This window comes from Acanthaster planci, linkage group LG02, assembly GCF_054643075.1.
Source record: "Acanthaster planci isolate LZ-2023a linkage group LG02, COTS_SCS, whole genome shotgun sequence".
Lineage (NCBI taxonomy): Eukaryota > Metazoa > Echinodermata > Asteroidea > Valvatida > Acanthasteridae > Acanthaster > Acanthaster planci.
The window spans coordinates 877709-905531 of record NC_141778.1 but is presented as its reverse complement, the minus strand read 5'-3'; the positions used below and the strand labels follow the sequence as shown (position 1 = coordinate 905531).

The window sequence follows — 27823 nt, the reverse complement described above, 5'->3', positions numbered from 1 at the left end:
CTAAATTGCTCAGAAATCGAAAATCTCGGCACTAAATGTACAATCAACTTTGAAAGGGGAGGGTCAGTGTCATATTACGGATGAGAGAATTTGGTCGTTTTGGGGGGAAAATTCCATTGTGTCCCCCTGACCGGACACCTGGATAACCCACTGAGAGACAAGTTAACGTAATTGCTGTCTCAGTTTTATTGATACATTTTAAACGTGGAGACCTTCCTAGGAGGCGTTAGATAAATGCGTGGTATATTTCATGGTTCCGTGACAAAAACTATTGTGAGTGTTTTTTTTCCTGCGGCGAAGGAAGGTAATCAAGCCCTAACGGGCAGCCAGAACGCAATGACAAGTATAGGCCCGCGTCTTATTGCGCGCGTTTATGGTTCCTTGTGGGGTATCAGAACAATAGGATGTACCCAGTATAAGGAACATTCTTGTCCTTTTGGGTGCTGAAACGGTAGGCCCACCCCCACAAGAAATTTTACGACACTGATATTTGGAATTTACTAAAAAGGAGGTATTTTACACAAAATAAGTCTTTTTAATGTCAGAGCGGGGGTAACATCCCCCAGGATCCGCGGATCTTTTTTAACAATTATTCATCTCATTGACGTACATGTATATTGGCACACTGCTGCAAACCTTTTTCATTTCGCTAGTGATGCATGAAAGGGGCCGCATGAAAGTTATTACAATGGCATTGCCAATTGCCCACAGCCCATTAATATAATGGCTGTTTATGCCGACTAACCTCAAGCCGGTGTTACATACTTGGGTACGGCTAAGCCGTCCGCTAGCGGCTTTATCCGTTTCCCCTAAACTCGTGCATTATCCCGCCGCAGCCAGGCAATTCGGGCAAGGCATATTTCTTGCTCAAAAGTAAACGCCATGACCAACACTTGTAAATATCATGATTTTTACACGGAAAATTGCAGTCAACGGGAGATGTAATTTTTGCTTTTTATTCACACAAAAACAGTCGGAGAATACACCACTACTTTCTGGAAAAACGGTTTTGTTGTCAAATATTGAGAGGAAGGCTTGTCTTCGTGCCTAGTGGAAGCGTTCCCTGTTAACGATTGCCACTGTTATATCCTTTATTCAAGGGACATTTGGTAGAAATATCAAACCAGGAACGTCAGGTTCAAACGCTCGACTCTCGACAGACATTAAAAAGAACTCTGGTTTGTTTTAAGGAGCACTGTATTGTTAGAATTGATTCAGAAACTTCTTCAAACTAGAGAATTCAAAACATTTATGTTGACCGAGTTTGCAAAAAAAAATGGCAATATTAATTTCTCCGGCAGGAAATTATAAAAATTAAATAAATAAATAAATGGGCAAAGGATTTTTTCATATTATAAAAAATCAGGCGTGCCCCAAGTTCCCTTTGAATAGAAATTTCAACTCTTTCATTATATCCTTCAGCAGTTCTAGAAAAGGACGAGATAGTTCTAGAAATATGGGCATATAATGAGAGTAAAATAATTGCGTCTCTTTTTTTGGGGGGGCTCTATATGACAAAAATCCATGATGGGTTTTTATTCTCATGGGCGAAGGACGCGGTACCGCAATTATGCCGTGGTACCGTGGGTCAACAGGCAAATGCAATGACCACAACGTGATATTGTCTCTGGCTACTTCCCAATCAAAACAAAATTGCTGGCACTCAATGGCCTTTCTGATTAAAACTACTGCTTGAAATACAGAACAGGCTCCTTTCATCGCTCTTCATTGTAAGGACTTGAATCTGTTTACAGCTTGTGTAGTCAAGATGCAATTTCCTTTGACCTTATTACTGAATGAGGGCATTTTTTTATTGCCCGACCGACTTTTTGGAACTCCTTGCCACAACATTTAAAAAGAAATACAAATGATTTGCGATCACGGTGTACCTTTGTAATCAACTTCATGAAGAGTCCTAGTTCTGCTTTTTGCAATTTAGTTTGTCTAAACCATTTGTATTTTAGTTTAGTTGGACTGTTCTGTGTAGTCTTGTCGCTCTTTCAATAAGATTTGCCAGTGTTTGCTTATAATATTGATTTGATGTTTACTTCTGAATACGTTTATACAATTGGAACTTTAGAAATGAAATAAATGTCAATCAGCGCCCGAGAGACACGGTAAAGAACTTTATTTAGTTTTTACTAAATCAGGAACTCCTTCAAACAGGAGAATTCAATTTATCTTTGTTTTATTATGTCCAAGTCTGCAGAGGAAAACCTGCAAGGTTAACCTTTCCCGAAGTTCAAAACTTCAAAGTTTGAAGTCTTATACAAACATCCTCCTGTGGAAAGTTTAATAGTTAAATGTTTTATAATGGTTTTTGAGAAATAAGAGTCTGAGAATTTTTAACTTTGAAATATACTTTTTAAATCAAATGTGGCTTCACGTGGGGCGGATAAAGGCAATATTCAAAGGGGGGTGGTTGGGCCCCTCAGATTTTTACGTTCAATTTTTGAGGACTTGCAAACATGCATTGCAATTGCTATTTCATTCTTTTGTTTTTTTGTAATGTCAGAGCGGGGGTGACATGGCCCATTAATATAATGGCTGTTTATGCCATTAACCTCTAGCCTGTTTTACATACTTGGGTACGGCTCAGCCGTCCGCTAGCGGCTTTATCCGTTTCCCATAGACTAATGCGTTATCTCCCGCCGCAGCCAGGCAATTTGGGCAAGGCATATTTCTTGCTCAAAAGTAAACGTCATGACCAACACCAGTAAACATGATTTTTACACGAAAAATTGCAGTCAACGGGAGATGTAATTTTTGCTTTTTATTCACACAAAAACAGTCAGAGAATACACCACTACTTTCTGGAAAAACGGTTTTATTGCCAAATATTGAGAGGAAGGCTTGTCTTCGTGCCTAGTGGAAGCGTTCCCTGTTAACGATTGCCACTGTTATGTCCTTTATTGAAGTCTCGTTATCCCAGTGTGTTGTGTTCAAAAGGGGGGGGGGGTCAGAAAACAATCGCGATAGAGCGGGGTCATCAGCTCAACCCAGGGAGGGCGCTGCACAAACAAACTACAAAATGCACAATTAAATTAACTGTAAAAATGTAAATCTTGCTTAGGATGAATGGAAGTCAGCCAATCACATTCGACTCCATCCACTGGACACTGGTGTCCCTAGCTATAAAGAAGGAGACCTCTAGAATCAGAAGCTGCGCGCGAATGACAGCTGAAAAATAACATCGACAGTGATTGTCTTCTGTCGAGCTCCAAAACGAAGTGCAATACAGGTAAGGAACCCAGAGTAAGCCTGACACTAATGGATGATGTTCAACTTATTCTGAGAGACATAATTTATTAAAGACTCCTGAAGGATTTTCCTGATAACTTATAGAAAAATTCATTCAGAGCTCTTTGTATCTTTGACGTTTCACTGATAGTTTTCTGTGCATAATTTCGAATAGTTGTCTTCCCCCTGATGGGAAGGTAGGTACATGTTTGTACATGCACCCCTGTAGGTTCACATAAAGCAACATTGTATGTACAAATCTTTTGATTGTTTGTGCACCAAAAACGTTTTAAACACCAGTTGTTAATGTTTGACGACTGATTTCCTGGATCTGCGCTTTGCAACATTGCATGCAATCAGTAGTGTAGCTTAGAGTAGAAATTTTCAAGTTAACAGCAAAATTCGAATGCTGATTTGGGGAAGCTTGGGACGGCAAATGAATATCAACAAAATAACAAAATATAAAACCGTAAAAGTGAAAATCCATTACAGTCAAGATGGTGAAATAACACAATGAAGCACTGAAAGCTGTTTACAAAAGTGAATGATGATTATCAATATTTTACCATTGTCAACATAGCCTCATATTTAAATATTTCTCGACAGTTTGGCAAACAAGCTGAAGGCAGTGCAGGAACTATTCCTTGCCAATCAGTCATTTCTGTGCTGACTACAGTTAAATTATTCCTTAATCACTTGCCCCTACAAGAACGTTTCGTTGAATTATTTGCACAAATCCCTGCGTTGTAAATATAAATTAGTTATTTTTACTCAAGCCCTGTGTCTGGAGTAACTTTCATAAAAACCTTTAGGATTTACAACGATATCATCATCATGCAAAGCATATAGCAATATACGTGTACTTTGAATGAATTTTTACCTAGTTTTCAATTAAATAAGTTCACTATTAAACAGGTAACAACTTTTTAAAAACCCTACGCACTTCATGAATGACTGAATATGGGATGTTTGTTGGTGCGGTAGTTGCGCAGTCACATATTTTCAGTCATAGGCAAAATAGTGTATAAACATCTTTGAAGACAGGTGCCTTATGACTGTGAAATTTATATAATGAAAACAAATCAAACTAGATGTACTGGTTGTTACACCAACAGCTACAGAGTTGTTTCGAATTTCGAGTTGTTTAATTTACAGATATTTGTTTATGATTATGAGCTGTGTAATTTGTGCAAGAAGTAAATTTTACATAATCTGTATCATGTTAATAGCTATGTGGACGTTTCAAATCAATCGGACATGTACTTCAGAAGATATATTTAAATGTCATGTCACGTGATACCTGATGACGTCACTGTGACGATACACTAATTATGTACCTAATAAGAAGTCTGTCAAATGATGAGTGCTAACTAGTCTGTGAAATTAGAAAAACGTGCCTAGAACGTATGTAGAGAAATTTCACATTTAAATTCATGACATCACAGTGACTAATTTTGTCACACCCCTCGGGCTCATGGAATAAATAGCCCCCAAATACGAAGTATGTCAGATGGAAGAGTACCTGAGTCTTGGACATCATAATAACGTCCCCAAAACCTACGGAGAAAAACAAACTGCACCTTTAAATTCCTGTCACGTGATTTGCTTTTGAACTGGAAAATATTTATAAAACATTAATTGATATTTCGATTCTTGGGTATATTTGTCATCAACAAAAGCAAACATTTTATACGATTTCTCTTGCATTCTCATAGTTATCATCAGCCGAAGTTCAAGACTATATCTAATTAAGATCGATAACAGTGCGTAGTAGAAAAACGTGTACGAAACCTAAGGATAAAACTGCAACTTCATCTCATGTCATGGGACCCCGATGACGTCACCGTGACGATTTTATTTTGACAGCTCCTTGGGTTGATGCTACAAATGCTGCCAATATGAAGTCAGTTAAATGGATGAGTCCGTCAGTCTTTGACTTTATAAACACGTGCATAAAACCTATGGAGATTTGCACCTTTGAATTTGTGTCACGTGAAAACTGCGACTTTAATCTAATGTCACGTGACCCCTGATGACGTTAGTGTGACGATTTTATGTTGATAGCCCTTGGGTTGATGTACAACATATTCTCCAAATGCCAAGCCAGTCAGATGGATGAGTGCGTCAGTCCTTGACGTGTACAAATTCATGTCACGTGATCTGCGTTTATCTTGAAAAAAGGTTATGAAATATTACTTGGTACAAAGCGAACGTCCATTACAATTGACTATTATTATTCAGAAAGTTACACATTACGGCCAAATCCCTCTTGATTTTTGGCCGATATGCAAACGCTCCCAGTCGGGATTAATAAAAAAACAAACAAAAAAGTTGCGAAAACTTTGAATGTATCTGAAACATTCGCACCAGTTTTACCACAGCCCACTTTCAGGAAAACTTTGAATTGTTTGTCTTCAAAACTCGTGCAAATACATAAACAAACTATACTGTTCAAGAAATAGCTTTGGACGAAAAAAAAAACACTTATCATCCACACTGTTACCATTTCTATATTTTATTTTTACAGGGAACGTTTGGAATGGGCTTAATCTTACCAGAAAATATGTTTGTCTAATATCGTTATGTCCAATTAGTGAAACAGACGTTAATTTTATGAACTGAGACAACTGCTTGCATGACACGTATTTACATAGCCCTCATTACGTATGCAAAGTACCCTCAAAATCGGACACGGGCAGTTGAAAATATCCTGCTGAAACATAGGGCACTTTCGATCAAGGACCATATTTAACCAAAGTTTGACATAAGGCACTTTTCTTCATGCACGTCAACATTTGTGCCAAGTTACGCGACACACCGCAAGCGATTTTAACGACTGGACCACGCAACGCACACTTTTGTTATGTAAATAGGGTCGATTTTTGTGCCCGTAAAAGTGAAACACGTGAACGCATTGTGTACGCAACGCACCCCACAAAATGTAATTTCGTTCGGTTGAGTGACGAATTGGAACGAAATTAAGTTCTTGATTGTGGGATATCACTCCGCGAGTGATACGCTATAAAAGTGTAGTCTGGACAGGAATTCGTCATCTGCGTTACCGACAGGCACCGGCACGACATATTGTTTATTAGAAAATAATGTATATTAAAATCAAATCTATTCTTAGGGAGTTCCAGCTTATCAATACATTTGTAAATTTTCCTGAAAAGTTTTTTTTTTCTTCTACAAATGTCTTTGAGGAAGTTGTAGATCCTAGCACAGTTTTTGCTATACTGCTCAGGCCTAATTGTAACAGATGCAACGTGGAGATTACTGTCAATGATTTTTCATCAAGTTGATTAGTATCTTTGACGTAAATGCTGTTAACAAAACAGAAGAAAATAAATAGGGTTGGTCTATCCATTGGCGCGCCGCGCGTGGGTATGCCCTCCCAAAGTTGTAACCAATTTGTGAAGTGGAATGATCAAGAACGTACATAGGGGCCTATAGAAAGGCGCCTATCAACCATAATTGGACTACGGTATATTCAACTATTCGCGACCAGCCTGTCGAGGTTGGTGGCATCGTTGGTTGTCACAAACCGTTTTTAATAGCACAGTGCGGAGAGGACCAGTTACAAGAAAAATGCCGGAAAAACAATATGTCACTAGTAAACGACCATTATCACTTTTATTTTTGCTATTTTGCCCTTCCTGATGCGGCCACCGTTTCTCCCCTTCTGCCTAATCACCTGACAACCTCTGATTAGGGTCTTTCACACTTCAACTTCACTGCGCATGCGCTAGGAAAGTCACGGACCAACCACTAGTGGTCCTTGATAGGACTTGCCCCTTTCGTACACACTAATGAATCTACATCTAAATATATGCAGTGTGCTGGTTTAGCAGGTAGTGACATTTGGGGTTACTTTTCCGCATTTTTCGTCAAGAGAAAACAAAAGTTGCTCTCCGATATTTTGCTTTTGCATGAAGTGTTTTACTTGTAGAATTTACAGCTGGTTACGAGACAGAATCGTCAGAAACATTTGTAATGTCAAGTCAAACCAAATTCAAAGGCAAAGCAAAGCAAAACAGCATACAGTGCCACTTCTTTAGTCTGTTTTCAGCTATTTGTATTTTTTGTATTATGGTGTGTGTTTTATTGTAATGCTGAATAAAATAGTAAGAAAAGCAAATCAAAGCAAAGAAAGGCAATACTACTGTACTCAGAAATGTACAAGAGTTCTGTGACGCGTGATGACCAATCAACGTGATATAGCAAGTTCGCTCCGCTCACGGCAGTTTTGCGCACTGAGAAATGTGTCTTTGGGCAAGTCATTTGAATAGACGGATTAGTTATCCTAGTTCGAAAGATTCTTTCAAAATTACAAAGTATGCATTTCCCAACGGTTGACCACAAGGTAATATCGTTTATCTGTCAAAGGACAACGGAAAGATGTCAACATTACACTTTTGCGACTTATTACGCTTGGTCAATTTCGACTCAGTCAGATTGCTAGGTTGTAGTCCAAGTCGCAAATTTATTAGTCAAAATATGCTTCACATTGGCAAAGTAGTAAGTTTGACGATAGGTTTTGCACACAAAATCAGGACTGACTTGTGTTTACAGCGTGGTGTCATTCTCATTTTGCACTATTTAACAGATTGTAAGGACGCTGTTATTGAGCTCAGGTGTATGTTTGCTTCTGACTGGAAATCATGGAAATTACAACAGCTTCAGCCAGCATCAACACATCAGTTACATCATCAACTAATATCTCTGATGACCAACAAAGTTTAGTCAATGACTACAACATCAACATCTTATCAGTTGTGGCCAACCTTCTTCTCGGCATCCTCGGGTTAATGGGTAACGCCATAGTCTGTCTGACCGTGAGCAAGACAAAGATTTTTCATGACATCACCCACTACCTCATCGTGAGTTTGGCCATGTCTGATTTCCTTTGCTGCGCCTTCTTTATCATTTCCATACTGTGCGTGATCGAAGGTCACCCAGTCCGAGTCCACATCACACAAGGGTTCTTTGGGGAGATTTTCTGCAGGTTGTTTTGGAGTCTCCATCTCTTCTGGTCCTCTTTTTTTGCTTCGGCTTTCAACCTGGTAGTGGTGACCTTCGAGAGGTATTTTGCCATCGTTCACCCGATGAGATACGCCCGGTCCTTCACGGTGCGACGGGGCTTGATGCTTGCTGGGGCAGCCTGGACTCTTGCATATCTCCTAGAGATAGAGTTTCCGATCAGGTACTACGTGAACAAGGAAGGCGAGTGTACCTATCCGGGTCTTGGGCCAGCCTGGTTCGCCAAGTTGATGTTTTTCAAGTCCTTTTCAGTCAGCTTTGTGGTTCCACTGATATTCTTAGTGTGGGCCTACTACAAAATCATCAAGACCCTTCGGCAGGGAGCAGTAAACCCGGGCGTGATGGGAGCTGAGATGGGAGAGGCTAGCCGCCGAGTTGTCCATAGTCTCCTAATCATTACCACGTTCTTTATTCTGCTCTTGCTTCCGTCTGAGCTCGGAAACGTCTTGCTGTTCTTCGACGTACCCGTGGACGCACGCCTGGGCATATGGGAGATCTTTAGAACCCTGACAGTCATGAACTCGGTGGTAAATCCGATGATTTACGCCATCAAATTGAAGAAGTTCAGAAGAGCAATGAGGACCACACTTTGTCCTTGTTTGAAGAATCAGGTGGAGCTGGAAAACGAAACTCAACTGACTGTCGTTGGCATGAACACCTTAGCATCTACGACTGGCCCTGAGGATGAGTCATTGAGCCAAGCACGTGCTCAAGGACGTTTTGTCACCTAGCTCACAAAAGTATACCTTTAATGTGAAACCCTTCACATGATGAGCTTTGTCATTTTGGTGCATATCAACTTCAAATTGATCTGGACACTGTCCCGTTTTTCAAAGCTGTTTTATTCGTGATTCTGTAGACAACCTAGAATCATGTTGTAGGCAACCTAGAATCATAAACGTAATCTATGCACCCAAATGTCAAAGGTCACCATATGAATGGTTTTCGCTGATCACTTTGGTGCACTGCAGTTCAAGCTCCATTGAAATAGTGTTAAATGAACAGAGTTCGGGGCCCTATTGCAGATAACCGAAGTCTCTGAGGCCTCTTAAACAAAAAGCAATGTGTTGTTTGGTCCTCCAGATTTCATTTGATTTTCAAATTTTAGTAGGTTAACCAATTAAAGTTTTATTTATCCGCCCAAAACAAACTCACCCCCAAATGTGAACGTTCCAGTCTTCTGAGCTGCCATTTTTCAAATGACATTCCTCTATTCTGACAATTTTTCAACGCAGGGGGGGGGCAGCCCTGACTGATTTGTTTCTTTACAAACGGAACACTTCATAGGTAAGAAAGTAATCGGTATAATTATTTATCAGCACCAAGACCCATAGATAACAACACCATGAAATAAAAGCAAGGATTTTTGGACTGCGAGTAATTAAGGCTTTTTTATGTTTCCCATATGTTTTCGGCCCGGCGGAGAATTGTCACCAACAGTTACTTTGACAAGTTGTTACGTTGGTCGGCCAATCCGGTAAAGGTAGAAATACCTCTATTGAAGGAAAATCTGCATTTAGTATGAAGGATTATCTGTAGCGTTGCCTCTACGCGAGATCTTTTGTTATTCGCTGAATTAGTGTTATTTTTGTTGAGAAAGTGAAATATAAGCGCACTCCTGTCGGTAGAACAAATCTATATATTTTGACTTAACCATGTTATGTATTTAGTTACAGAGACGTAACGAATAATGTATTTTATTCATATATCCATTCTGTATTATTTTTACGACGTCTCTTGAATTGTGGTTTACATAAATGTAGATATCTCCATTCGTTTTCCAGTTCAAGTTACGTTTGCACCAGGATTCAGAATAATATCCCTATACAGTGAAGAATGTCAAGGACAGATCCCCCTAAATACAGATTAAAACAAAACGGAGAGGAAATACGAAAAAAGCACACAATGACACAAAAGCACGATAAGCCAAGTATTACAATCATCGGAATGAGAAAATACAAATTTGGTGCAGTACACGTACAGTAGGAGCTCAAATTATTTGATAAGAGATTTGTTGACCCTTAATTTAAATAATAATGCCTTTAGGACAATCATGGTTTGAAAAGCGGTTGTTTAATTGCAAACGAGTAATGAAGGTCTCTACACTGTCGCGTAAAATAGTGGAAATATCACTTTTTGAGTGAACTATGAATATGTTTTTTTCCTCGTGTAGTCCAGATAGTTAATTAATTAAATAAGTGTTTTATTTCGATGGTCAACTAGTTAGTTAAAGGAGGCAACAGACTAACACGCCAGGATCATCAAAATCAGGCCAGCAAGAGTGCCATCCAGCCTGACTGGAGGACAGCCAGTAAGGGTCCGTCTCTGCGTCAGTGCAGTGGGCTGTCGTGAAATGAACGACTGAATGAACCCTTGCTGTTTCCTGCAATTCTAGAGCTTGCTAAACGTCCACGAGATGGGCTCGACCTATCAAGGATTAACGCGTTCCGAGAACAGAACTAATAATTATATGTCTGGCTAGACAAACTCGAAGTGGTAAATTTGTTTAATTTGTAACTAATAAAATTAACGTATATTATAACATTGACGGTTCTAAGTGAGTGATACATGTATTTAATTAACAAACAGTTAAGATTCTAAGTAGACATGTAGATATTGGATTTTGCAGGATTCATGCTGATTTTCTAATTTACCCGAAGATTCATCAGTTCAAGTTCATATTTTTGACAGCTAGCCTATTGTCATGAAAAGGTCGTGTGCACTGAAAGTGTCATTGACTGGAACCTTTAGCTTTACTTGGTCGGTTGTACCAGTCAGATCTTGATTTAATTATCCTTTTCTTGTCTTCACTTATGTTTTTGTCACGGTAAACAACACAAATCTTGTCATTAAAGTTGGGCTTAAAATAAAGGAACACCTTATTTGATATCCAGTCATTTCCCCTTTCTGTCACTCAAGTTGAGTTGTGAGTAAACCCCGTAGTCTGCAGACAGCACATTAATCTTTGTAACATCAGTGGGCATCATAAAAAGTCCATGGTACAGCTGGCTTGCTAAAGCGAAGCAGTGCCATGGAAACGAGAGGGAAATCTTTAAGGTTCAGTCCCATGCATGAAGTGCATAGTACTCACTTGATTGTAAATGGTGTTCGTGTACGTGACCACTAATATTTTATACAGGTACTTTAGGATTTAATTAAGGGGTATGGCGAGTAGCGTTGACATTATCATTTTTATTTGTTCAGCCTTATTAATAGACCTTTGATTTGTTATTAGTAAAATATGATGTACTCACCTTATGCACATAATTGTAGTTATGTTTTCACTAAGTATGGATCTTGTGTTTCTTTTGTGATGTTTACATATAAATTGTGTTTTCGTCTACTAACGTGAGTCTCAAAGTTAGAATTTATAACAACACAAATGTAAGATTACTGGTGAAGGAAACGAAATATTTGGGAGGTAGAATGGAGGGCATATCTCTCTGATTTTTGTGTGTAAAATAAAATTGTAATAGCTGTAAGCTTTACCTGGGAATGATTTTGTACGTCTGCTTGTTGCTATGACACGCTTGTTGTCCTCCCAGAGTCCTTTGCGAAAAGTGAACTTTTAGTCACGTGATAAAACTTTGTTGGATACGACGCAAGCGCAGTCGGTTACTTCAGCGAAATCAGTAAGGCTCCCTTGAGCCGCCACAATACCTAAGTCCTAAAGAAAAATAGGGGACCGGACGTGCAGACAAAAAAACAAATTCTTGAGGCAATAGAGTACCGAAGTGAATACGTCACGCGCACAATTGGTGTGTAAAAGGCATGATGAGCGAATGAACGTCGAACCACCAGCGCGTGAACCAACACACGCGTGTACTACTCCATTCGTTTGCACTGCACTTTCTGGTTCACAGTGACGTCACACTTCGGGACTCTATTATTTCACGGACATGGCACGGCAGAAGTCGGTGCTCCGTTTCTGTGAATTTTCAAAGACAGCAAACTTCATGTAAGCCTAGATGCAAAATTTTCGAAACTAGTATAAATATGTGGCCAAAAAAATGTAATTGGACCTAGAAAGTCGAAACATGGCAAGTCAAGGCGGTCATTCGGGTCCGTCCCATGGACATGGTACGCACCATCACCACCACGCTACACACGCTCAAGTGCTTGCAAACCACATGAATCAGCACGTGTTGCTGAGTACTGAAGTAACCAAGTTCTTGAAGCAGAACACAAAAGCCCCAAAAGGTAGGTCAATAGAAAAATCCTAGGCCTAGTAATCAAGTCGAAGCTGTGTGAGTGACTGTGAAGTGGGCCTTGGCCAAGGTACAAACTAGCCTACCGTAGGGAGGCTCAGTTTTCCTCAACTATTTTTTCTGCTTTCTTTTTGACGTGATCTTGGAGAGGATTTCATTTTTCCCAATTTCATTTCAAAGCAAAGAAATACTGTTTTAAAGTACAGATATTTTGAGATATTTGGGGAATATTTTGTACATGCAGAGCAAACTGATTTTTGTGGGCACAAAAATGACTCAGGCTAAGTGGATTTTTACTGAAAAGGCTTAAAATTCACATTTTCATAAAATCTTTGATCTTATTCGTGCCTTATTTCAGTGAATTAAATGTTGGCTTCACTTGAAATTTCAAAAAATTGAGCTTGAGTGCATAGAAAAAGACACATTTTAAAAAAGTCAGTAGAGCATAACATTTCACTTTACAGGCCTAGGCCTCCATTAAATGCAAAATGAACCTGTTTAAATTGTCTAGAAAACAAAAATAATTGCTGTTCACTCGTGATCAGAGTTGAACATCTGATACAGACACTAAACGACAACTTTGATTGACTTTCGTTAACTATTGTAAAAAAAAAAAGTGTGCACCTTGCATTTTGAGATTTTCTGTTGCCAACAGGTGCGGATCTTGGCAATGTTTTTTTATGACTTGTTTCCAGAAATACAAGTAGAAAGAGAAAGTTTGTTCATAGATCAATTACTGAAATTAAGGCTAATTATGATTTTGGCCCAGTTGAAAAAAGAAAAATGTATGCATCACTGCAACTTGAAATTAAATTGAACAATGAAAAACAAGAGAAGACCACAACCACGAAGCTGCTTTGGTTTAAAAAGGTTTTGAAAAAATCATGGAATGAAACTGTTGCATAATAGCCAGAAATTGAAATGAAGCAACGGAAAAGTTACAATCCATGTCATCTCGATATACATGTATGTCACATGACTTATCATATAATGATCCCATCATTCATACCATAGAGCTATAGCTCTGCGATCCATACAGTTCTTAACTCTGTTTGACTTGATATTGAGAAGACTGGCTGTTAAGAATTCAACTATGCAGGTAGGTCATGTGATCTGAAATGATCTTACATAAATTGTTTCGCGAGAAATTTGAAAGAAAAGATTTGTTCAGATCAGAACATTACTCTCTACAAACCACCTATAGTGCCCTCACGGTAAGATCTGGACATGGAGGTTAATGCCAGGCTGATCAAGAAGGTTGGGAGCTTCCAAGTTTGACCTTCTGCACAGTCATTTCAGTTAGATTACAAATGGGCCGAGGAAGTTTACATTCAGAATAGGGCAAGGTGTTGTGCACGGAAATTATCGAAGGTTACACACAAGAGCATCCCTGCCTCTCATTGTTGGCAAGCGTACATGTATGTCATGGGATATCTATTAATTATTCCAATGTACAATTTATGCCATAACAATGTTTCTGTGTAAGAGAACTGAAGTGAGGGTAGACTTACCCAGTGAGTAATTCAGATGTTGAAGAGCAAAGGGGCATTTTGGACATAAAATCCGCAGGGTCACCCATCTAACATTGTTTCTAGTGCAATTCAAGTGAAACTTACTTTTGCATCACCCCACCACATCTAATTTCTCTACGATGAACAGACTGAGGTACAGTGTACTCTGAAAATGCACAGAATCACAAACTGAGAATATGGGTAGGTTCTTATACCCTTTATTGAACCTTTGAACATGTGACAACTGCCCTTTTTACTCCAGCTTGTGAGCGGCATCTTAGAGGTCATCTCTGCTTGGCTGGTGTCCAATTAAGTGGACAGACAATCAGTTACAACCTGCTTCCACTGGGTGCTAATGCATGTTTTGGCTGAAAAATAATAGACCCTGTTTTCAATACAAGTAGACTTTACACTGTATGTCGAAGTACTTTTAAGTTAAGTTGAAGTATGGATTGGTTATTGAGTTGCTTAAGTTGCATTGAGCAGCATATCGCTGAAAGGTTTTCTCTAGGGTTGTTTTTGAACATTGAGAAAATGTCTCAGCAGATTTATGAGAAGTTTTTACGAAGTCATTCATATAAATGTGATAACACTGAACAGAATCAATCTGCACAATCCCTCGATCTACATGTATACCTGATCAGTTTATCTTATTGCATGATATGCCCATAATTCTGTCATTAGCAAATGACCATTTTTGAATAGACTACAGCTTTGGAAGACTGATTGCACAAAGGAAGTTAATTGAAATTTCATACAGGCTGAACTCACAAAACAATGTAATCGCATAATCATGCAGATTTTGCGACATGCCTTATTACGTATAATATACTTGTATTCACTCTATTGAGGGTAGACAATTTAGAGTAAAGAAATGTTTTGTATCCCAACACTTTTGAGGACAACTGCCATATCAACAATATACATGGACATTTTAATTACATGTAATACCTGAGTCTTTTCTTATGTGTACATTGGCATACAAGTCATCTATTACCACATTATGACCCACATGCATGTCAGTTCTGCCCCAGGGTATGAACAGATGGTGGAGCTTACATGTCATGAGTTGAATTTATACAAAATTATCAGTTGATCCAGGAGCTAGCGCTACCTTAGTTCATGCACAGTGTGTAGATAATCGATAAATGTCATGTCTTCCCTTTACAAGATTAACACAATAACAAATTTACCCTGAAAAGACACCAACTAAAACATCACATCATATCACATGTACATTCATACAGATGAGTTACTCTACACCCACTAAAACATCACATCATATCACACGTACATTCATACAGATGAGTTACTCTACACCCACTAAAACATCACATCACATGTACATTCATACAGATGAGTTACTCCACACCCACTAAAACATCACATCATATCACCTGTACATTCATACAGATGAGTTACTCCACACCCACTAAAACATCACATCATATCACATGTACATTCATACAGATGAGTTACTCCACACCCACTAAAACACATCACATCATATCACCTGTACATTCATACAGATGAGTTACTCCACACCCACTAAAACATCACATCATATCACATGTACATTCATACAGATGAGTTACTCCACACCCACTAAAACACATCACATCATATCACCTGTACATTCATACAGATGAGTTACTCCACACCCACTAAAACATCACATCATATCACCTGTACATTCATACAGATGAGTTACTCTATTTACCACGGCAAGTCAAAGCTGGATCCAAAAGTTTTGTGAGGGCTACCTTTGAAGTTCCTGTTGTGGATATGGAGGCATATTACTTGACCACATAAAATAAATTAGAAGGCCAGCATCACATCGAAACTAGGCCTATACTATAGTAAATATTTTGGCATAGGCCGCTGATAAATGAATCGCGTTGTTAGTGTAACCAGCCACCTTGGGTGGACTGGTGTAATCTTGTCCTAATCAGTTAGTGATGGGAAGCAGTGAGGTCTGGTGGCTGCATGCCTCAGGGCAATTCCACAGCTAGCCAGGGCCTGCACCCAAGACCAACAGGTCACTTTCCCACAGACTGTTGTTAGGAGTAGACACACGTACTGCACACCTCTAAACTGGACACGTAAAGCCGTATTTTGGGTACAATTGCCAATCCACCAACCCCTTTTTATTTTGCCTAAGATCGTAAGTGGTTGTTTGCTAATAAAACAGCCTAGCTTGAGGAACCAGGTCCGGTTACATTGCGTCGTAGACAGGATTCAAGCAAAAAGGGGTTAGTAGGAAAACATTGGCAACCTTGCAGGGAAAGACTGGGTGTGTGATAGACACCACCGATGCCCACCATGGAGGAACTGGAGGAGAAGATAAAGGAGCTCACCAAGCGGCTAGAGGAGCAGGGAGGGCCCCACCAGAAGACGAAAGTTGTGGTAGTCCCAAGAGAACGGGGCTCCAAGCTCGCTGGACGACCCCGCACAGAAAAGGACCCAGAAGTCACAGAATGGGTCGAGGATATGCGCCGGATGACAAGTGACCTGTCGGCGGCAGAGGGGGTACAGTTCATACTGGACCATCTTGAAGGTGCAGCAAGAGATGAAATACGACTTTGCCCCACAGCTGACAGGGACACCCCGAAGAAGATTCTGGACCGTGTGATCAAGACCCTGTGTTCGCAGGACACTCCATTGTCCCGTTGGGGTGAGTTCTACACTAGAGTCCAGCGAGGGGGGGAGTCCATTCAAGATTTCTCCCTCCAACTCATGAAGTTGTTGAGGCGGGTCGTCCTGGTATCCTCAGCAGACAGCATCAAGGACCAGGACGCTGTTCTCTGCGAGCGCTTCACAGCTGGCCTGGCAGACCCCACACTACGAAGGGAGGTTCGGAGGGTTGTACAAGAGAACCCTGATATGAAGTTCGCAAAAGTCATCTCCTGGGAGACACCCTCCAGCACGACAATGTCCAGGGCAGCCAAGACCACGGAGCAAACAAATATGCTGCAAGCCCAGCTTGACCGCCAGGGAGCCCAGTTACTTGCGACTCAGGAGGCAGTGACTAATCTCTGTGAACAAGTGTCGCGCCTGCTGTCGCAGCAGGATGTCCAAACTCAGAGGCCTACTAGACCACCGCAGAACCCCCCCACCCCCGTGGCCAAACCTACCAGGAGGTCTGTAAAGTGCTTCAACTGTGATGGCTTTGGCCACTTCGCGAGAGAATGCCCTAGCCCCCAGAAGAGGAGACAAGCGATGACAACACCACACCACTGGGCAGATGCACCAACATTCCACCCCTCCCAGAAGGATAACGAAGACCCGAAAATGTCCCCAAAAGCAAGCCCTCCATCGTAATCTCCCACGCAACATAGCAGTGGTCAGTACCTGTTCATCCATCCAGAATGGGCTAGTGTCGGTAAGGGTCACCAATATTGGTGGTGAGGATGTGTGGTTACAGCCACGGACACGCCTTGGAGTAATGACTGGTGGACAGGTTCTTGAGGCTGAGGGATGCAGTACTCCAGGAAGAAGTGGGAGCGGCACCATTGATCCCGGAGAGGTGAAGACGGCCCATGTGGAACATGCCTCTACACACATGTCAGCTGAAGGCAGACCTTTACCATTCTCTCTCGACATTGACAACACAACAATGAACCCAGACCAACAGAGACAGCTCACCAAACTTCTGAGGAGTTACGAAGATGTGTTCTGCCATGATGACGAGGACCTCAGCTACACCACCACGATAACCCACAAAATCCCAACATATGATGAGAGACCAGTCTGCATGCCTCACGGGAGGATTCCGCCACACCAGATGGAAGAGGTAAAAGCTCACCTGCAGAAGCTCTTGCGACAAAAAATAATCAGGCCATCTACAAGTCCGTACGCAGCACCGGTTGTGGTCGTCCGGAAGAAGGATGGGAGCATTCAGTTGTGTTTGGACTATCGGGCTCTAAATAAGAGAACCGAAAGTGACGCCTACCCCCTGCCTCACATCGCTGAAGCACGGGACTCTCTACAGGGGGCCAAATACTTCAGTTCCATCGACTTGGCCCAAGGATATCACCAGGTGGCCATCGCTGAAGAAGACATCCACAAGACAGCCTTCCGTGCAGGCACAGGGGGCTTGTTCAAGTACTTGAGGATGCCTTTTGGGCTAAGCAACAGCCCCGCTACCTTCCAGCGGCTTATGGAGGTGATCTTGGACGACCTCAACTATAATAGCTTGCTCCTTTACCTAGACGACATATTGATATTCTCAAGTGGATTTGAAGAGCACCTACAGCGGTTAGAAGTGGTCCTGGAATGCCTGAGACACCATGGCCTCAAGGTAAAACCGGGCAAGTGCCATTTCCTTCGTCAAGAGTGCCAGTACCTGGGTCACATTGCCTCCGCAAAAGGAGTGGCGACAGATCCAAGTAAAACGGAAGCGATCAGCAAGTGGAAACTACCCAGGAGCGAGCAGGAGTTACGGTCCTTTCTTGGACTCACAGGATATTACCAGCGATTTGTCCAACACTTCAGCCGAATAGCAGCACCACTCCACGCTATGCTGACCAAAGAGGGATCCAGGAAGAAAAGAGGACAACACCGGCCAAGCCCAAGTCAGGAACAAGACTTCCTCAGCCGTTGGAGCCCTGAATGCACCCAGGCCTTTACAGAGCTGCAAAAGAGATTGACATCCCCACCAATCCTTGGATACCCAGACTTCAAAAAACCCTTCATCTTAGAAACCGATGCCAGCTTCAATGGCCTAGGAGCAATGCTGTCCCAAGACCAAGAATCAGGAAGGGTAGTCATCTCCTATGCCAGCCGAAGTCTCCGTCCAACTGAGCGCAATATGGAATGATGTAGCTCCATGAAACTCGAGCTTCTGGCCTTGAAGTGGGCAATCACGGAGAAATTTTGGGACTACCTCTGGGGGTGGAATTTCTTGTGTTCACTGACAACAATCCACTTTCTTACATCCAAACGGCAAAACTTGGGGAAACAGAGATGAGATGGGTGAGCCAGTTGTCCCAGTTCAAGTTCCAAGTCAAGTACCGGTCTGGTAGAGCGAATGCGAATGCTGACGCCCTTAGCCGCAACCCAGTAGACATCGAAGATGCAGCACCGGAGTTGACCCAGTCTTCATCCCTTCATGACATTGCCAGGGTGCAAGTCAGGATGAGCTCTGGAGGCACCCCCTACAACAACCACCTTACCGGGCTTCACGCAGGAGAAAATAGCAGAACTGCAGGTAAAGGACCCAGCCATTGGAGGCTTCGTGAGGAACTGGAGATACGGCACCAAGCCTACTTGGCTGCACCTGAAGCACGAGTCTAATGTTGTCAGAGCCCTTGTGCGAAGATGGGACAGAGTGATCGAGAAGAAGGGGGTACTCTACATCAAGTGCCATGACCCCCTGGAAGGTGAGCGTCACCAGTTGCTACTACCCGCAGAGCTCCAACCAATGGTACTGGAGGCACTACACAACCAGGCTGGCCACCAAGGTCAGGAACGCACCCTTGCACTTCTACAGAAGAGATGTTGGTGGCCTGGCATATCCGCTGATGTGGAAAAGTGGTGCAAGAACTGCGAGAGATGCACGGTGGTGAAGGCACCTACTCCAAGAGTACGTCCGACTGTTGGCACACTTCAGACAGACAAACCACTATATGTTCTTGCGATTGATTTCACCACACTGGATAAGGTGTCGGATGGGCGAGAAAATGTGTTGGTGATGACAGACGTCCTCGGCAAGTTCACACAAGCAGTGCCATGCCGGGACCAGAAAGCTTCCACTGTTGCAAGGATCCTGATCAAGGAGTGGTTCCAGAAGTATGGAATTCCTTGCCGTATTCATAGCAACCAGGGCACGAACTTTGAGTCCCAGCTTGTGAAGGACCTGTGCTCAGCATACGGAATCTCCAAGAGCAGAACAACCGCCTACCACCCTGAAGGTAACAGACAATGTGAACGGTTCAATCGGACTCTGCACAACCTACCTCGTACTCTACCCCCTGAACAGAAGAAACGCTGGCCAGACCACCTACAGGAGTTAACCTTTATGTACAACTGCACCCCACGTGCATCCACTGGCCTTTCCCCCTTCTATGTATTCATGGGCCGGGAACCGATGCTACCAATTGACCACATGTTGAGGTTTGGCTAGGATGACAGGGAAGCACCACCAACTGGAGCCTTGGGTAGCCGCACACCAGTGGAAGCTAAGACAAGCAGCTGAGATGGCCCTGGAGAAAATCCAGGAGAAGAGCACGGCCAGGTGTGAGAGACGGGACAACAAGGCAAATGACAAGGGCATTGCTCCAGGGACGAGAGTGCTGCTACGGAACCACGCTCCTGGTAGAAATAAGATTGGGGATCATTGGAGGCCGATGCCCTACAAGGTCATCGCAAAACCACAAAAGAACGTGTACCTGGTACAGCCTGCCGACAGCACTGGACCCATGAAGAGGGTGACATGAACGGAGCTCCTCGATACGGGAGACAGCCTTCCCCAGAGTACCCCAACCCAGACTCCCCACAAGGTATCCTAGTGGATGACGACGGCGTGGTCAACCTGCATCCACCCGAGTTTGTAATAACCATGTACACTGGCAATGCAGCACAGGGTCCAGTCAACCTTTCTGCAGATCTACCCTCGAAACAGCCCCATGATCCTGGCATAACAGAGGAGACCACCCAGCAGGCTGCTGAGGAGCCAGCAGGTCCAGGCACGCTTCCCCATTCCGGCACTCCGACTGTGACTGCCAAAGTCTCCGAAGAGACGACCACCAACTCCAGTGCAGCAACCCCCATTCCCCAGCTAGGCCCTGATGATTCTGGCACCACCGATGCAGCACAGGATCCAGTCAACCACGCTGCAGATCTACCCTCGAAACAGCCCCATGATCCTGGCATAACAGAGGAGACCACCCAGCAGGCTGCTGAGGAGCCAGGAGGTCCAGGCACGCTTCCCCATTCCGGCACTCCCACTGTGACTGCCAAAGCCTCCGAAGAGATGACCGCCAACTCCAGTGCAGCGACCCCCATTTCCCAGCCAGGCCCTTCAGGTTCCACTGGGGGAGAACCGCCTGGAGGTTGTGCCAAAGTTGACCAAATTCCTCTGAGACGCTCCACAAGGATAGTGCAGCACTCCAACCCCTATCATCTCCCATCTTCAGCATCGAACAGAATAACACGTGTTGACAACCTTGCCTACCAAGACATCAGCCGGATTCTATCAGTAACGGGTCAGACAATTAACAGGTTTTTAAAAAAAAGCCGGTCTCCTCACCAAGTAGAAGAATACCCCTGATGGACACTTTACTGAGAACTGTTTAGCTGTTGTATTTTGTTGCATTTTGAAAATTGTATTTTGCACCCTATTTACCGTGATTTTATAATTAAGTTATCGCCATCTTTGCTGTGGAAAGCAATGCTTTAACAGAGGAGAGTTGTAACCAGCCACCTTGGGTGGACTGGTGTAATCTTGTCCTAATCAGTGAGTGACGGGAAGCAGTGAGGTCTGGTGGCTGCATGCCTCAGGGCAATTCCACAGCTAGCCAGGGCCTGCACCCAAGACCAACAGGTCACTTTCCCACAGACTGTTGTTAGGAGTAGACACACGTACTGCACACCTCTAAACTGGACACATAAAGCCGTATTTTGGGAACAGTTGGTGAGTGTCATTGTTTCCTTGTCTTATAAATCACACGATATATCAACTAGATGATTAACCTGATTGAATTGACTGAAACATTCTCTCATTTCATTTTCATTCTCTCAGTTCATTTTGCTGAACTTTCTATGTAGTAATTGGCTCAGATCACGAGGCCACAGGCCTGTGTCTAATGTGTGTATAACACTGTTATAATGAGCAGTGCCTCTGCTTATCATCATTCCTGATCATACACCACATGTGGCAGCGTTCTGGTAGAAACAATGAAGTTGTTATTTTGTTGGAGACTACTGGAGTAAAAACCCTTAGGCCATCTGGCTGAGTGTAATGTTGGTATTTAGGAAGTGAGCTTATCGATTGTTGTATATCCATGAACTGTAGGATTGCACCATACTCTATGTATCGATATTGCTGCTTTAGAGTAATCTTGTCCTAATTATATATAACAGGTTTGCCCTTACCCAATGTATATTAATAAGCACTGTATGCTCAGTGCTTGTCCGAGAGCTTGCGAAAAAAACCTCACAAGCTTACTCAGGTGGGACTCGAACCCACTACCTCCTGTACATAATAGACCCGATACAGGCTGTATAAAGATAAACTCAACTCCAAAAACAGAGCAAATATCTAATGAGGCAAAAAGCAGTAGCATATGGTGGAACACAGTCTTGAGCACAGAATGCTATTTAGGTTTTCAATCATCAGTGGTTCCTGGGTAAACCTGTGCAGTGATGTGGCAATGATCGTATATCAATTACTGGAGGAAACTAAAATTGAAACACAACAACTTCAACTCTAAAGCAGCAATATCGATACATAGAGTATGGTGCAATCCTACAGTTCATGGATATACAACAATCGATAAGCTCACTTCCTAAATACCAACATTACACTCAGCCAGATGGCCTAAGGGTTTTTTTTACTCCAGTAGTCTCCAACAAAATAACAACTTCATTGTTTCTACCAGAACCCTGCCACATGTGGTGTATGATCAGGAATGATAATAAGCAGAGGCACTGCTCATTATAACAGTGTTATACACACATTAGACACAGGCCTGTGGCCTCATGATCTGAGCCAATTACTACATAGAAAGTTCAGCAAAATGAACTGAGAGAATGAAAATGAAATGAGAGAATAACCAAAAGAACCTGTTTTCTAAATGTTTCAGTCAATTCAATCAGGTTAATCATCTAGTTGATATATCGTGTGATTTATAAGACAAGGAAACAATGACACTCACCAACTGTTCCCAAAATACGGCTTTACGTGTCCGGTTTAGAGGTGTGCAGTACGTGTGTCTACTCCTAACAACAGTCTGTGGGAAAGTGACCTGTTGGTCTTGGGTGCAGGCCCTGGCTAGCTGTGGAATTGCCCTGAGGCATGCAGCCACCAGACCTCACTGCTTCCCGTCACTCACTGATTAGGACAAGATTACACCAGTCCACCCAAGGTGGCTGGTTACAACTCTCCTCTGTTAAAGCATTGCTTTCCACAGCAATGATGGCGATAACTTAATTATAAAATCACGGTAAATAGGGTGCAAAATACAATTTTCAAAATGCAACAGCTCAACAGTTCTCAGTAAAGTGTCCATCAGGGGTATTCTTCTACTTGGTGAGGAGACCGGCTTTTTTTTAAAACCTGTTAATTGTCTGACCCGTTACTGATGGAATCCGGCTGATGTCTTGGTAGGCAAGGTTGTCAACCCGTGTTATTCTGTTCGATGCTGAAGATGGGAGATGATAGGGGTTGGAGTGCTGCACTATCCTTGTGGAGCGTCTCAGAGGAATTTGGTCAACTTTGGCACAACCTCCAGGCGGTTCTCCCCCAGTGGAACCTGAAGGGCCTGGCTGGGAAATGGGGGTCGCTGCACTGGAGTTGGCGGTCGTCTCTTCGGAGGCTTTGGCAGTCACAGTCGGAGTGCCGGAATGGGGAAGCGTGCCTGGACCTCCTGGCTCCTCAGCAGCCTGCTGGGTGGTCTCCTCTGTTATGCCAGGATCATGGGGCTGTTTCGAGGGTAGATCTGCAGCGTGGTTGACTGGACCCTGTGCTGCATTGCCAGTGTACATGGTTATTACAAACTCGGGTGGATGCAGGTTGACCACGCCGTCGTCATCCACTAGGATGCCTTGTGGGGAGTCTGGGTTCGGGTACTCTGGGGAAGGCTGTCTCCCATATTGAGGAGCTCCGTTCGTGTCACCCTCTTCATGGGTCCAGTGCTGTTGGCAGGCTGTACCAGGTACACGTTCTTTTGTGGTTTTGCGATGACCTTGTTGGGCATTGGCCTCCAATGATCCCCAATCTTATTTCTACCAGGAGCGTGGTTCCGTAGCAGCACTCTCGTCCCTGGAGCAATGCCCTTGTCATTTGCCTTGTTGTCCCGTCTCTCACACCTGTCCGTGCTCTTCTCCTGGATTTTCTCCAGGGCCATCTCAGCTGCTTGTCTTAGCTTCCACTGGTGTGCGGCTACCCAAGGCTCAGTTGGTGGTGCTTCCCTGTCATCCTAGCCAAACCTCAATATGTGGTCAATTGGTAGCATCGGTTCCCGGCCCATGAATACATAGAAGGGGGAAAGGCCAGTGGATGCATGTGGGGTGCAGTTGTACATAAAGGTTAACTCCTGTAGGTGGTCTGGCCAGCGTTTCTTCTGTTCAGGGGGTAGAGTACGAGGTAGGTTGTGCAGAGTCCGATTGAACCGTTCACATTGTCTGTTACCTTCAGGGTGGTAGGCGGTTGTTCAGCTCTTGGAGATTCCGTATGCTGAGCACAGGTCCTTCACAAGCTGGGACTCAAAGTTCCTGCCCTGGTCGCTATGAATACGGCGAGGAATTCCATACTTCTGGAACCACTCCTTGATCAGGATCCTTGCAACAGTGGAAGCTTTCTGGTCCCAGCATGGCACTGCTTGTGTGAACTTGCTGAGGACGTCTGTCATCACCAACACATTTTCTCACCCATCCGACGCCTTATCCAGTGTGGTGAAATCAATCACAAGAACATCTAGTGGTTTGTCTGTCTGAAGTGTGCCAACAGTCGGCCATACTCTTGGAGTAGGTGCCTTTGCCACCGTGCATCTCTCGCAGTTCTTGCACCACTTTTCCACATCAGCGGATATGCCAGGCCACCAACATCTCTTCTGTAGAAGTGCAAGGGTGCGTTCCTGACCTTGGTGGCCAGCCTGGTTGTGTAGTGCCTCCAGTACCATTGGTTGGAGCTCTGCGGGTAGTAGCAACTGGTGACGCTCACCTTCCAGGGGGTCATGGCACATGATGTAGAGTACCCCCTTCTTCTCGATCACTCTGTCCCATCTTCGCACAAGGGCTCTGACAACATTAGATTCGTGCTTCAGGTGCAGCCAAGTAGGCTTGGTGCCGTATCTCCAGTTCCTCACGAAGCCTCCAATGGCTGGGTCCTTTACCTGCAGTTCTGCTATTTTCTCCTGCGTGAAGCCCGGTAAGGTGGTTGTTGTACGGGGTGCCTCCAGAGCTGTGGTGCTTCGTACATTCACCATCCTGACTTGCACCCTGGCAATGTCATGAAGGGATGAAGACTGGGTCAGCTCTGGTGCTGCATCTTCGATGTATACTGGGTTGCGGCTAAGGGCGTCAGCATTCGCATTCGCTCTACCAGACGGGTACTTGACTTGGAACTTGAACTGGGACAACTGGCTCACCCATCTCATCTCTGTTTCCCCAAGTTTTGCCGTTTGGATGTAAGAAAGTGGATTGTTGTCAGTGAACACAAGAAATTCCGCCCCCAAGAGGTAGTCCCGAAATTTCTCTGTGATTGCCCACTTCAAGGCCAGAAGCTCGAGTTTCATGGAGCTATATCGCTCCATGTTGCACTCAGTTGGACGGAGACTTCAGCTGGCATAGGAGATGACTACCCTTCCTGATTCTTGGTCTTGGGACAGCACTGCTCCCAGACCATCGAAGCTGGCATCGGTTTCTAAGATGAAGGGTTTTTTGAAGTCTGGGTATCCAAGGATTGGTGGGGATGTCAATCTCTTTTGCAGCTCCGTAAAGGCCTGGGTGCATTCAGGGCTCCAACGGCTGAGGAAGTCTTGTTCCTGACTTGGGCTTGGGCGGTGTTGTCCTCTTTTCTTCCTGGATCCCTCTTTGGGATCCAGGAAGTTGAGGTCGCCCAAGATCACCTCCATAAGCCGCTGGAAGGTAGCGGGGCTGTTGCTTAGCCCAAAAGGCATCCTCAAGTACTCGAACAAGCCCCCTGTGCCTGCACGGAAGGCTGTCTGGTGGATGTCTTCTTCAGCGATAGCCACCTGGTGATATCCTTGGGCCAAGTCGATGGAACTGAAGTATTTGGCCCCCTGTAGAGAGTCCAGTGCTTCATCGATGCGAGGCAGGGGGTAGGCATCACTTTCGGTTCTCTTATTTAGAGCCCGATAGTCCACACACAACTGAATGCTCCCATCCTTCTTCCGGATGACCACAACCGGTGCTGCGTACGGACTTGTAGATGGCCTGATTATTTTTTGTCGCAAGAGCTTCTGCAGATGAGCTTTTACCTCTTCCATCTGGTGTGGCAGAATCCTCCCATGAGGCATGCAGACTGGTCTCTCATCATGTGTTGGGATTTTGTGGGTTATCGTGGTGGTGTAGCCGAGGTTCTCGTCATCATGGCAGAACACATCTTCGTAACTCCTCAGAAGTTTGGTGAGCTGTCTCTGTTGGTCTGGGTTCATTGTTGTGTTGTCCATGTCGAGAGAGAATGGTAAAGGTCTGCCTTCAGCTGACATGTTTGTAGAGGCACGTTCCACATGGGCCGTCTTCACCTCTCCGGGATCAATGGTGCCGTTCCAACTTCTTCCTGGAGTACTGCATCCCTCAGCCTCAAGAACCTGTCCACCAGTCATTACTCCAAGGCGTGTCCGTGGCTGTAACCACACATCCTCACCACCAATATTGGTGACCCTTACCGACACTAGCCCATTTGGGATGGATGAACAGGTACTGACCACTGCTATGTTGCGTGGGAGATTCCCAGTGTGGCCATGCGGTGCCTTGATTGCGACCTCTTTTGAAGATAGTTTTCTTGGTGCCCCCGTTGATGTGCACGTCACGACTCGGTGAGTCTGTGCCGGTAGAAGAATCGGCTGCCTCCCAGCAACCTTGATGAACCTCAACTTGGCATCTGCTTTGTCCTCAATCTCACAAGCCGGCAAGGCATCTGTCCACGGGTTGTCCCGAACGGTCTGAAGATAGCTACCGCCGTTTTTCTCAACCAGGGCTGAGCAAATCTCCCGGATCACATTACAGCCCAGCAAACCCGTGAGGCTGGCACTGCTTGCTGCAGACGTTGGTGAAACAAGCACTGCCACCCCACCTAGTTGGATCCCAAGGATGTCCATATCCAGTTGCATGAAGCCAAGATACGGAACTTCTATGCTGTTGGCAGCGTACACTTTAAGCCAACCAGACATATCCTGTATAGTTTGCGATTCTCCAGCAAGTGGTAGATAGCCTCTGGCAGGATGGTGACTTCATTTCACTTCCAGTGTCGAGGACAAATCGAACGTTCTGTCCCAGGACTGATATGGACACCTCAGGGCTCCTTGCGACTGCCCTTTGGAACATCTCCGAGTTGCAAGTGCCAAAAGGGGAGCCATCTTCCTCCCCCTCCACCGCTTCGCTCCTTACGATGGAGGGCTTGCTTTTGGGGACATTTTCGGGTCTTCGTTATCCTTCTGGGAGGGGTGGAATGTTGGTGCATCTGCCAAGTGATCTGGTGTTGTCATCGCTTGTCTCCTCTTCTGGGGGCTGGGGCATTCTCTCGCGAAGTGGCCAAAGCCATCACAGTTGAAGCACTTTACAGACCTCCTGGTAGGTTTGGCAATGGGGGTGGGGGGGGTTCTACGGTGGTCTAGTAGGCCTCTGAGTTTGCACATCCTGCTGCGACAGTAGGCGCGACACTTGTTCACAGAGATTAGTCACTGCCTCCTGAGTCGCAAGTAACTGGGCTCCCTGGCGGTCAAGCTGGGCTTGCAGCATATTTGTTTGCTCCGTGGTCTTGGCTGCCCTAGACATCGTTGTGCTGGAGGGTGTCTCCCAGGAGATGACTTTACTGCGTAATTCTGCGAACTTCATATCAGGGTTCTCTTGTACAACCCTCCGAACCTCCCTTCGCAGTGTGGGGTCTGCCAGGCCAGCTGCGAAGCGCTCGCAGAGAAC

The 27823-nt window shown here is 44.1% G+C and overlaps 2 protein-coding genes across 4 annotated transcripts in view; both read left to right on the top strand.

Moving 5' to 3' along the window:
- The first annotated feature begins 410 nt into the window (after nucleotides 1-410).
- Nucleotides 411-11776, top strand: LOC110985053 (trace amine-associated receptor 1-like). Its single transcript, XM_022245768.2, has 2 exons — nucleotides 411-3241; nucleotides 7847-11776. The coding sequence occupies exon 2, from the start codon at nucleotides 7902-7904 to the stop codon at nucleotides 9009-9011; it is 1110 nt and encodes a 369-aa protein (XP_022101460.2). The 5' UTR covers nucleotides 411-3241; nucleotides 7847-7901; the 3' UTR covers nucleotides 9012-11776.
- Nucleotides 11777-12080: 304 nt separating this feature from the next.
- The window catches only part of LOC110989897 (uncharacterized), a 40760-nt gene continuing 25017 nt past the window's right edge, over nucleotides 12081-27823 (top strand). For all 3 annotated transcript variants that reach the window (XM_087132339.1, XM_087132332.1, XM_087132324.1), the window contains exon 1: nucleotides 12081-12480. In XM_087132339.1, coding sequence (XP_086988465.1) covers nucleotides 12318-12480 — 163 coding nt within the window. In that variant the 5' untranslated portion in view covers nucleotides 12081-12317. The remainder of the gene's footprint in view (nucleotides 12481-27823) is intronic.

What these genes read in the sequence shown, in the direction of transcription:
- LOC110985053 (XM_022245768.2), top strand. Translation starts at nt 7,902, where the DNA reads ATGGAAATTACAACAGCTTCAGCCAGCATCAACACATCAGTTACATCA.